The 13130-nt window shown below is 41.1% G+C and overlaps 1 protein-coding gene across 4 annotated transcripts in view; it reads right to left on the bottom strand.

The window, feature by feature from the left end:
• The window catches only part of LOC149444794 (triple functional domain protein), a 455657-nt gene that overhangs the window by 95641 nt on the left and 346886 nt on the right, over positions 1-13130 (bottom strand). For all 4 annotated transcript variants that reach the window (XM_089654527.1, XM_089654524.1, XM_089654525.1 and 1 more), the window contains exon 39: positions 185-251. In XM_089654527.1, coding sequence (XP_089510653.1) covers positions 185-251 — 67 coding nt within the window. The remainder of the gene's footprint in view (positions 1-184; positions 252-13130) is intronic.

The raw sequence follows: 13130 nt of genomic DNA, 5'->3' as shown, positions 1-13130 counted from the left end.
TTCACGTGCTTACATAAAAAAAAGCATTTACCTTTTATTAAAATCTCAGCAATGTAGGAAAGAGAAATGCTACAATGCTGCACTCATTTTGTGCTTTATAGGTAACCAATTATCAATATAGATATTTTAAAAGGTCTTTCGTGATATTGTAAAAACAAACATTTTGTGCATATTTAGAAATTACCTCAACCACGTAACTGAGGTCCCGCACATAATCTCGCTCTGTATCGACTAGTTCTTGTAGTACATAACTGGAAAAAAGAAATATTTTCATAAGAAATGGTATGTCATTTAAAGCAAATAAAATTGGTACGGTAATATGCTGTAAAGATACAACAAAATGCCAACACGACCAAATCAAGGAGATAGAGGGGAGAAGCTGTAGGGGACTAAATGAGGGAGATGACAAGAACAGTACAGAAGGGCGCTGGGGGAGTACCAGAAGAGCAATACAAGTCAAACACTGAAGATGGACAAAACAATCACTATGGCGGTGATGGTTAAGAGGACTACAGATTAGCACCCTTTCCCAAGCCATAAACAAATCTGTTTAACACTTTATAATATTAAGTTGAACTTCACAAATACTGGAAGTGCTATGTCACAGCCAGAAACTAAAAGAATACAGCCAAACCCTTTTTTACAACATGTTAAAAAGAGATCTGTATGACTTGAGAAAAGGCGCAAGTTCTAAACTATTACCCAATTCTGCTTCCATTGGATTAATACATTCTAGATGATTTTTTTCTATAAATTTTGAATTGTTGATTAGATTCTGTTGATGTGTACCTACTCCTTATTTCTCTGTACTTAACCACTCACTATGCTGTTGTAGGGCAAAAAAGTATTTAGTCAGCCACCAATTGTGCAAGTTCTCCCACTTAAAAAGATGAGAGGGGCCTGTAATTGGCATCATAGGTAGACCTCAACTATGAGAGACAAAATGAGAAAAAAAAAATCCAGACAATCACATTGGCTGATTTGGAAAGAATTTATTTGCAAATTATGGTGGAAAATAAGTATTTGGTCAATATCAAAAGTTCATCTCAATACTTTATTATATATCCTTTGTTGGCAATGACAGAGGTCAGACGTTTCCTGTAAGTCTTCACAAGGTTGGCACACACTCTTGCTGGTAAGTTGGCCCATTCCTCCATGTGGATCTCCTCTAGAGAAGTGATGTTTTGGGCCTGTCGCTGGGCAACACGGACTTTCAACTCCCTCCAAAGGTTTTCTATGGGGTTGAGATCTGGAGACTGGCTAGGCCACTCCAGGACCTTGAAATGCTTCTTACGAAGCCACTCCTTCATTGCCCAGGCGGTATGTTTTGGATCATTGTCATGTTGGAAGACCCAGCCACGTTTCATCTTCAATGCCCTTGCTGATGGAAGGAGGTTTGCACTCAAAATCTCACGATACATGGCCCCATTCATTCTGTCCTGTACATGGATCAGTCGTCTTGGTCCCTTTGTGGAGAAACAGCCCCAAAGCATGATGTTGCCACCCCCATGCTTCACAGTAGGTATGGTGTTCTTTGGATGCAACTCAGCATTCTCTCTCTCCTCCAAACACGACGAGTTGTGTTTCTACCAAACAGTTCTATTTTGGTTTCATCTGACCATATAACATTCTCCCAATATTCTTCTGGATCATCCGAATGCTCTCTAGCAAACATCAAACGGGCCCGGACACGTACTGGCTTAAGCAGGGGGACACGTCTGGCACTGCAGGATCTGAGTCCCTGGCGGCCTAGTGTGTTACTGATGATAGCCTTTGTTACGTTGGTCCCAGCTCTCTGCAGGTCATTCACTAGGTCCCCCCGTATGGTCCTGGGATTTTTGCTCACAGTTCTTGTGATCATTTTGACCCCACGGGGTGAGATCTTGCGTGGTGTCCCAGATCGAGGGAGATCAGTGGTCTTGCATGTCTTCCATTTTCGAATTATTGCTCCCACAGTTGATTTGTTCACACCAAGCTGCTTGCCTATTGCAGATTCAGTCTTCCCAGCCTGGTGCAGGTCTACAATTTTGTTTGGTGTCCTTTGACAGCTCTTTGGTCTTCACCATAGTGGAGTTTGGAGTGTGACTGTTTGAACTTGTTATCAGTATAAAAGACACCTGTCCACAATCTCAAACAGGTGCCATTGATACAGGTAATGAGTGCAGGACAGAGGAGCCTCTTAAAGAATTTTTCTCATTTTGTCTCTCATAGCTGAGGTCTACCTATGATGCCAATTACAGGCCTCTCATCTTTTTAAGTGGGAGAACTTGCACAATTGGTGGCTGACTAAATACTTTTTTGCCCCACTGTATTGAGCATGTGGCAATGAACACACACTGCTGACTACTGATGTGGATGCTAACGAAGTAGGAAAATTATTTTATTTAGGGGATAATGTGACCCTTATATTCACCAGTGTAACTTGATCCCCAATATTTCCTTACCTCTACTTTTTACACTCATTAAGGGTTACATTTACTCTATTCTGCAATGAGGAATATAGACTGAAATTTGGAGAAATCCTAAGTATCTCGAAACATTGTTACTGACTACTTTAGGATCAAAGATATCATCAATTTAAAGCAAAACTTAACACACTGATCTAGCATGTCACTGCAAGTTACAGTTACATAGTTAGTCTGGCTGAAAAAAAGACAAAGGTCCATCCAGTTCAACCAAAAAAAGTTATAATCCTATACCCACAGTTGATCCAGAGGAAGGCAAAAAAAAAAAAACCCAGCAAAGAATGATCCAATTTGTTCCTGCAGGGGGAAAAAATCCTTCCTGATCCCCCAAGAGGCAATCAGATATTCCCTGGATTGATTTTATCTATAAGTGTTAGTATTATTACTATTTGGGTTATGCACAAACTATAGGTGAATAGACACTGGCAGACCAAACAGGAAGTCCTCCGCTATATAACTCCTCTCATACAGGTAGTTACATAGTTCAAGAACAAGTTGCATAGTTCAAGAAAAAAAAAAGCCAAAAAGGGATAAAAATGATCATCAACTAAACCAGGTGTATAATCTGTCTAATCCAGATTTCAGAGGGCCATGATCTAACACAGCTAGTGTGCGGCCTAATTTTTCTACCAATCTGATTCGACCACAATCAAGAGCAGACATCAAGGAAGAGGATAGGAAGGAAACACAACTGGAGACCGTTCAAAAATACTATCCCCATGTTGCACCTGACAACAGAGGAGGAGGATGTGATTGCTTACATCTCTTCTGGGAGTAATAAGAGCATACCCTGACATACAAAATAAAGGGTCTGTGGCATTTGGTGAGTGTTTAGGAAGTTGGGGGTCACCTGAGAGACACATCTGCAGTATGTGCACGGATATGGAGTGAAATGTGTGGTATATGTGAAGCACAGGGCGCTGAAGAATATACACACATATTAGAGTTAGAGAACCTTTTCGTATTTTTAACTTTAGGAGCACAAGTTGAAGTGGACTTTTTGCACTTTAATCAACGACACAGTGATTTCTGGTCACTATAGCTACGCACTTTTTAGCAGTAGATTATCTTGCATCAGGTTTATATTTTTTGTTATTTTCACAGTGAATGAGATTATCACTATGTATTCACAGTTTTTTTACACATTAGTCATGACTGATGTACTGTGGTGATGATTTTAGATATTGGTTTACAAGCACCTAATGTACTTTTTAATTGTATTGATGTGCTGCATTTTTGTTTGATTACCTTAGGAAGAAGCCTGGGCTATCAACTGTGAAGAAGGGTGGTAGACAAGACCTTGATGTAGGCAATCCGGCCAACCTGGAAAAGCCTAAGGGGTGTCTGCCAGAAGCTTGATCAGGTCAGAGTACCACATCCGCCTGGACCAGATCAGAGCTATAAGGACCACTGGATTGCCATCCATCTGGAAGCAGCTGAGTAGACAAGGCAGGAGTTTTAAAGGAGATTAAGCACAGATCAAACTGTACTGATCTTACCATTATATCCACTGGTTTTAGCATCTCACACCACTGACACAGGTCCTAAAATATATCTTGGGTCCAGGAGTTGTCTGCCATTCAAGGCAAGGACAACAGGTATTCAAAAATTGCTGGAATGTGGAGTTCTACTATTGCTTGAATCATTTTTACCTTTCTTGCTGTGGTAACAATTTATGTACACTGGTACTATTGCATTGTTAGACTGAACCCTGATCAAATAGCCCTTCAGCTGAGGTAAACAACGTTGAAGGAACAACTGTACCACTTGGAGATCCAGAATCTGGATCAGGGGGAAATATTTCCCTGATAACGAAGTACCTGGCACCAATAAGATGTCTAGGACTCCTCACAAGTCATTCAGGCACATGGAAGATCGGTCCTTGGGAAAGAAGGCCCTCTCGCAGAGTTGCACCATGTCAGCGTACCAGAGTTGACAAGGCTAATTTGAGCTACCAGAAAGACTGGAATCCCCCTTGGCCTCTATCCTTTGTAACATATGTGGGAAAAGCTTTAGAGGCAAAAAGGCATACATTAAGACTGTATTGATGCACCCAGGGCATGCGTCTTATTAGGCCAAGGATCCCCCCTCCTTGCAACAAACTTTGGCACCTTCACATTGAGACAAGACACCAGGAGATCCACGTCCGTTGTGCTCCACCACAGGCATTTCTGGCAGAAAACCACAGGATGTAAGGACCCCCTTCTCCTTGGTCAAACATTTGATGGCTGAGGTAGTCCGTCTACTAGTTTTCCATGCTTGGAATGTAAACCACAGAAAAAAGGAGGAACACAAAGTTCCACCCAACAAAGAATGTGATAAGAGTTTCAGCAAAGCCACTGAACTCTTTGTTCCTCCCTGGTGATTGACCTAGGCCACTGCAGTGGTGCTGTCTGACTGGATCCTGACTGGCCACTCTCGAAGATGATCTGCCCACCGAGACAGACAAAACTTGATCACACGTAGTTGCAGGGATTACATAGGTAACGGAGATTCACCCTTTGTCCAGAGGCCCTGAGCCAACATCTGACCTAATCACTTCCTTCCAGTTGGACAGGCTGGCATTCGTCGTGATGAAGTATTATGGCTGAAGTATTATGGGTAGAATTGCCCATTGGGATGAAAATACAAAGGTAATCATTGGAGTTTGTTATAGGCCTCCCAGTGTTAATGAGGAGGTGGAGACTCCACTCCTTGCACAGAACAAAAGGCCTGGGACAGGGATAATAATGGGGGATTTTAACTACCCAGAAATTGACTGGAGTAATGGTACTGCAGGAACAGTTAAATGGCAAATATTTTTAAACCTATTACAGGACAATTTTATGGTACAGTTCAGAGGCCCCTACTAGGAATGATGCTCTCCTGGACCTGGTAATCTCAAACCATGCAGAGCTTATTACGAATGTCAATATAAAAGAACATCTGGGTAGCAGTGACCATAGTAGGATTTCATTTATTGTTAGCTGTAAACAGCGAGCACATACAGGAAAAATAAAAACGCTCAATTTTAGGAGAGCTAATTCTCCAGGGCTGAGAGCTGCTCTCCAAGAATTAGACTGGGAGGGAATATTGGCATTGATGAACACAACACAGAAATGGGAGTTCTTCAAAAAGACTGTATGTGAACACACTGCAAAATATATTCTCATGGGCAACAAGTTTAAAAGGCTAAAAATAAAACCTATGTGGCTTAGGGACAAAAGTTAAAAAAGCTATAATAAGAAAAGAGTTTTTATTAAATATAAAAATGAAGGAACGCTATCATCCTTTAAAAGAATGCGACTGGCAGGATCAAGGGAGGGAGGTTCAGTGAGGCTGACGACAGATTCCAGGAGATGAAATGTCAAGCTCATGGTCTATTTACCTGCTCTTCAACCGCCCATGAGTTTGATTGGATAGTCGGAAGGCGCTTGTTCATTCTGCATCTGCAGAGGTCCTTCAATATAATTTGGGAAACTCGATTAAAAATGCATCGAGGCTCTCACGGTCCTTTGTCTGACTGGTGTACAGCCTGACCTACCTGGGGAGGAAAGCGGGGTTTTAGCTGTATATGCGCATTTTATATGCGCTTCTGGTGAGTGCATATAAAGGAATTTTTTCACGGATTCACCATCACTGGAAGTAACTTATTACTCACGGATTTACCTTACTGGACTTTTATTATTTTTACATTATTATTTAAGATTTTTTTGTCATATGTTTTGCATTTCACGGCAGTCACTAATTTATCACCACTTTAACACTGACTTTTCAGTGTCACATGATTCTTACCATATTTGTTACAATACAGTTTGCTGTTAAGTGAACATTAGATATATTTTCTACATTCATATTATTGTAACGCTGATCAGAGCGCCTCACTGTGACGCTTTTGAGTATTGCTGCCATATTTATTTCATTTTATTCATGTCGCCCAAATATATAGGTTTATGGTACATTTATCATTTATGATCATGCACTGACTCACAACATAAGCACTGCACCTTCTGCATTCCTTAGGCAAATTTATTTAATACCTTCTTCAGCTCTGTGTATACAAAGGAGCTTGGTGGAGCTCTTTTCCATAATGGGCATGGTATTGACACAGCTCCAGATGATCCACATTGGCTCACGATTGATATGATCCAAAAATATTTAGACAGTATAAAGCTGAATAAAGCACCTGGACCAGATGGCATACACCTACGGGTCCTTAACCGTTTCAATACCGTGCAATTTTACACCTTCCTGCCCAGGCCATTTTTCAGGTTTCAGCGTTCTCACACTTTGAATGACAATTGCGCGGTCATACAACACTGTACCCAAACTAAAATTTTATCATTTTCTTCACACAACTAGAGCTTTCTTTTGGTGGTATTTAATCACCGCTGGGGTTTTTATTTTTTGCTAAATTAACAAAAAAGACCAAAAATTTTGAAAAAAAAACACATTTTTCTTTGTTTCTGTTATAAAAGTTTACAAATAAATAATTGTTCTTCATAAATTTAGGCCGAGATGTATTCTGCTACATGTCTTTGGTGAAAATAACCCAAATTAGGATGTATTTTTTAGTTTGTAGGAAAGTTATAGAGTTCACAAACTATCGTATACATCTGAATATTGATCAATCCTGAAGTACTGACAGCCAATCTAATTTCTTGAGGTCCAAGAATGTCAGAATAGTACAGAAAACCCCCAAATGACCCCTTTTTGCAGAGTAGACAGTCCAACGTACTTCATAAGAGGCATGGCGAGTTTTTTGAAGTTGTATTTTTTTTGTCATAATTTTTCGGAAAATGAAAAAATTAAAAAAATTATTTTCACTATTTTTTTTTTTTTTACATACTGTCACCAGTGCAGTACAGCGTCATCATCCCAACCATGTGTCTCCTACATAATGTTGTGACAACAGTAAATAAATATAAAGACTCAGGTGTATGGTACTACCTAAGTGCTGCAAAAGGGTTGATACCCAAGTTCTGGAGAAAGACAGAGGTGCCGATGGAGGAGGATTGGATCAATAGGGTAAACCAGATTAGTAGAATGGAAAAAACCTACTATATGCAGAAAGACAGGTTGGAAACATACTATTCGCGATGGGGAAAATGGGAAAAATCAGGATTGAAAGAGAAATATAGAAAATTTTAAACTAGGAAGTTATTTAAAGTCATTGGGCCTTGAGAGATTGGAGATCTTGCAGTGGGGATGGAGGGGGAAGGGGGGTCGAAATGGGTTGGGAGGGGAGGGAAAGAAAAGAGGTAATTAGAAGGGGCAAAGTAGAAATGTATTGATTATTTATATGTATTGTGTCTCTTTTTATGGAATTTTTGTAATATGAAAAACTAATAAATATTTAAATTAAAAAAAAAAGTACAGCGTCATCATATAACTGGCATGGCGGTGAACAGGGACACTGACTGGTGACAGTATGAAAAATAAATATATATATATATATATATATATATATATATATATATATATATATATTATTATATTTAATTTTTTATTACATTTTTTTTATTTTTTTTAAGATTTTTTTTCATATTTTACTATAACCAAAGTAGTACAATGTTACCATAGTAACATTGTACTACTTTGGGGAAGTGATCAGTATTTTTTTTTTTTTTGCTATAAGCAAGCATTTACTTGAATGAAATCGATTCATTCAGCTTTTTTTTTTTTTCTTTTTGTGCTTAGCTGTGATTTGGTCACAGCTAATCACATGAGATGTGCATGTGATTAGCTGTGACCATTCACAGCTAGGCACTAGTATACAATGGATGGCATCATGAATGAAGCCATCCATTGTATACAACTGTCATGTGACCTGCTGTGATTGGTCACAGCAGGTCACATGGTACCAGCAACAGGAGTCGGTACTCGGATCTGTCATCGGCCGTGTCCGAGGTGCATGGCCGGTGACAGATCGCACTGCTGCGCCGCTCTGCATTAGCGCAAACTGCGCGTGTGCGGGAGCACGCCAAATGGCGTGCACCCGGAGTGCAGAGACACATTTGAAGCCGCCAAACGGCCATTGGCCGGGCGGCTAATGGTTAAAGAATTGAGCTCTGTCATTTCAAAGCCATGGTTTCTAATTTTAGGGACTCTAATGACTGGCATAGTACCACTGGATTGGCTTAAGGCCTATGTGGTGCCAATATTTAAAAAGGGGTCAAAATCTTTACCAAGTAATTATAGACCTGTTAGTTTAACTTCTATAGTTGGTCAGATACTGGAGCGTTTAATAAAAGACCAATAATAAAAGTGCATAAAGCGAGCGCTCAAAAGTTAATCAATATGACTATAAAATGATTAAATTCAGCAGCAATTGCACCAACGTATGATATCCTAAAACCCAGTCAGAATAAGAATAGATATAAAAATAGATATAAAAAGTGCAGCGCTGCACTTTTTATATCTATTTTTAATAAAAGACTACATAGATGAGTTCTTGCTGGAACAAAATATTTTAACCTCTTCACGCCGACCGAACACAAAATGTGTGACCTCCCGGCATCTGGGCTTAGAAGCCGAGCGGTCGCACATTTGCGTTCTATTAAAAAAGAACATATGTGCTTTGAGCGCTCCCAGCACACATGTCCGGTACTCACAGAAAGGTCCCAATCTCCTCTTTCGATCGGGACCTTTCCCGATCACGTGATCGCAATGACGGCGTGTCACAGCGGTCACATGACCCTAATCCCCGCCTTCTGAAACCCTTAAAGGGCCGGGAGGCGCTGGCGTGAAGGGGTTAAGCAACAGACAGCATGGATTCAAGAAATACAACGTTTGTCAAACAAATCTGATTTCTTTTCATGAGGAGGTGAGCAAAACCTTGGACAGAGGGGTGGCGGTGGACACTTGGATTTTGCAAAAGCGTTTGACACCATTCCCCACACATAGGCTAATGTGTAAGGTAAAGTCTACGGGATTGGAAAAATCTGTATGTAAATTGCTGGAAAATTGGCTAAAAGATCGTATTCAAAGAGTAGTGGTTAATGATTCATACTCTGAATGGTCTAGGGCAGTGGTCGGCAAGCTGCGGCTCGCGAGCCACATGCGGCTCTTTACACACGCTAATGCGGCTCTTCTGTGTGCCGGGCGCCCGCTCCCCTCCCTCCTCTCGGGCGGCTGCCCCAAAAGTCAGGACCTTTTAATCCGGCCCGCGGATGTGGCTGTCAGGATGTGTGTAGGCGGGGCAGCGTGACGAGCGTGAGGGGAGCTAGGCTCCTCTCACAGTCCGCCCTGAAGACCGGAACGGCGCGGGAAAACGGCGAGAGGAACGCGCAGAGCAAAGGTAAGTGAATTGACACAGGGGGGACTTGGGGACTTAATATGGGGAATGAATTACTATGGGGGATGAATTACTATGGGGGATGAATTACTATATGGGGGATGAATTACTATATGGGGGATGAATTACTATATGGGGGATGAATTACTATATGGGGGATGAATTACTATATGGGGGATGAATTACTATATGGGGGATGTATTACTATAGGGGGGGTGAATTACTATATGGGGGATGAATTACTATATGGGGGATGAATTACTATATGGGGGATGAATTACTATATGGGGGATGAATTACTATATGGAGGATGAATTAATATGGGGGATGAATTACTATATGGGGGATGAATTACTATATGGGGGATGAATTACTATATGGGGGATGAATAACTATGGGGATGAATTACTATATGGAGGATGAATTACTATGGGGGATGAATTACTATATGGGGGATGAATTACTATGGGGGATGAATTACTATATGGGGGATGAATTACTATATGGGGGATGAATTACTATATGGGGGATGAATTACTATATGGGGGATGAATTACTATATGGGGGATGAATTACTATATGGGGGATGAATTACTATATGGGGGATGAATTACTATATGGAGGATGAATTACTATATGGAGGATGAATTACTATATGGGGGATGAATTACTATATGGGGGATGAATTACTATATGGGGGATGAATTACTATGGGGGATGAATTACTATAAAAACTTATTGAAACTAAAAACAGTGTACCATCCTATGTATTTTCAGTTTTAAAAATGTGGCTCTCAAAATAAATTTCAATTGTGGTTTTGGCGAGATTTGGCTCAGTTGAAAAAAAAAGGTTGCCCACCACTGGTCTAGGGTCATCAGTGGTGTACCCCAAGGTTTATTTTTGGGACCCTTACTTTTTAATATAGTTATAAACGATATAGGGTCTGGGATTAAAAATACCATTTCACTCTTTGCAGATGACACTAAGCTGTACAGTGGAATAACGTCCTTCCAGAATGTCTTCAATTTACAAGCCGACCTCAATGCACTGTTTAATTGGGCAACTGTGTGGCAAATGAGGTTTAATGGTGATAAATGTAAGGTTATGCACTTGGGGGCTAAGAATATGCATGCATCATACATACTAGGGGGAGTACAACTGGGGAATCAATGGTGGAGAAGGATCTGGGAGTTCTGATAGATCACAAGCTTAATAATGGCATGCAATGCCAAGCTGCGGTTTTAAAAAGCAAGCAAAACACTCTCTTGTATTAAAAGAGGTATAGACTCCAGAGAGAGAGATATCATTTTACCCCTGTACAATTCACAAAAATAACATTGGGGAACTGGAGTAAGTATAGAGAAGGGCAACCAAACTGATAAGAGGCATGGAGGAGCTCAGCTATGAGGAAAGATTAGAGGAACTGAATGTATTCTCTCTTGAGAAGAGGAGATTAAAGGAGGATATGATCAACATGTATAAATACATCAGTGGTTCATATAGTGAACTTGGTGTAGAGCTATTCACCCTGAGGTCATCACAGAGGACAAGGGGGCACTCTTTACGTCTGGAAGAAAAGAAATGTAATCTCCAAACAAGTAAAGGTTTCTTCACAGTGAGAGCTGTGATAATGTGGAATAGATTCCCTCAAGAGTTGGTTCTGGCCTGCTAGTGGATTGCTTTAAAAAAGGCCTGGATTCTTTCTTGGATACACAGAATATAACTGGATACTAACATTTATAGGCAAAGTTGACACAGGGAATATCCAATTGCCTCTCGGGGAATCAGGAAGGATTTTTGACTTTATCTGGATCAACCGTGGGTATAGGATTACAACTTTTTTTTTTTTTATGGATTAACTGGATGGACTTTTGTCTTTTTTTCAGCCAGACTAACTATGTGACCACGACGGTAGTAGAAACAGAGACCGAAGCCACCAGTGAAGGCAGGACTTGACTGACTGTCCCATGCTTATCTGTCTGTCCAATGATGATTTGGACTTGTCCCATTTGGTCAGGATTTTCTTCTGCAAAACTCAAGTGTGGAATTGCACATACAGGATTGCCTTGAAGAAGGAAACCATGAGACCCAAGACCTGCAGGCCAAAATCGCAGAGAAGACCATTTTGCGGGACAACGACCATCAAAATTCTGAGCTTCCGAAGCTTCACTGCTGATATAGACACACTTATCCTGAGTGGAGTCCAGAAACAGACTCAAGTACTTCAACCAACTGGTTGGAACCAGAAAGGACTTGTTGATATTCAGGATCAAGCCAAATTCTTGCAGAATGTGAAAAGTGATTGCCAAATTGTCCAAAAAGAAAAAAGATCGCCCAGGTAGGCCACCATGGAGATCCCCAACTGCACGGATGTTAAACTGGCGGCTATCCAGCTGTTGCTAAACTACAAGTCCCATGAGGCATTGCAAGACTGACAGGTACAAGCATGACTCCCAAAGGCGGAGGCATGATGGGACTTGTGAGTTTTGCAACAGCTGGAGGGCCGCCAGTTTGACACCCCTGCCCCACTGTCTCTGCAACATTTTGGATGGTCCAGAATAGGTCGAACCCCTTCCTTTCTTGGCACTATAAACAGATTGGAGTAAAAATCCCTGAACCTCCCAAGACCTCTCATTGTCCTGATGAAGCAAGCCTTTGACTGCTAAGCAGAGATCATCGTGTAGTTGAGATGGCAAAAGCCAGAGGTTGGAAGAAAATAATGCATTTTAGTGGATAGGAAATAAACTCCATCTTGTAGCCCAGCATAGGTGTCCTTTTATGACACAGAGAATAGCTGCGATTCAACGGATCTCAGCTATTCTCTGGTCATTCACAGTTTATGACACTCAGGAGATCATGTCAGCCCTTCTCTGGAGATCTGTGTTCTCCCTCCAGATTCTCCAGCTCAGAGCTGGAGAATCAGAGGGACCGAAAACTAAGCAGAGATAATTTACGTCTGCTTAGTAAACTGATCTTTTACTGTAATCTCGAGAGATTATAGTAAAATGAGCCGTTTTTCAGAGTTTGTAGACCGTTATCCAGCGTTTGGAGACCGTTCTCCCTTCGTTCGGAGAACTGCTTCATAAACTGCATTCACAGGAGAACTGTGCTCTCCGAGAATGCCAGAGAACTGAGCAGCGATCTATTACCGCTGGTTCACAAACGGACACCATAATCAGTTAAACCCATTTGCTAGAGAGATGAGAATCCCAAAGATCTATGAACCAGTGAAGCCGGCCCTCTACCTTATGTGAGCACGTAGGAGCAAACCTTCACTGTTCAACATTTAAGACAGAGGACATGGCTTAAGACCACCACCAAGACAGAAAGTTTTGAGAGAAAGGGGGCCGTATCCAGTGATGCATCACACACGTACATAAGGCCCTGG

The sequence above is a fragment of the Staurois parvus genome, unplaced genomic scaffold, assembly GCF_062004578.1.
Source record: "Staurois parvus isolate SC_StPar_1 unplaced genomic scaffold, SC_StPar_1.0 ptg000772l, whole genome shotgun sequence".
Lineage (NCBI taxonomy): Eukaryota > Metazoa > Chordata > Amphibia > Anura > Ranidae > Staurois > Staurois parvus.
Note: the sequence above shows the minus strand (reverse complement) of the source record. Positions and strands in the feature narration are given on the sequence as shown.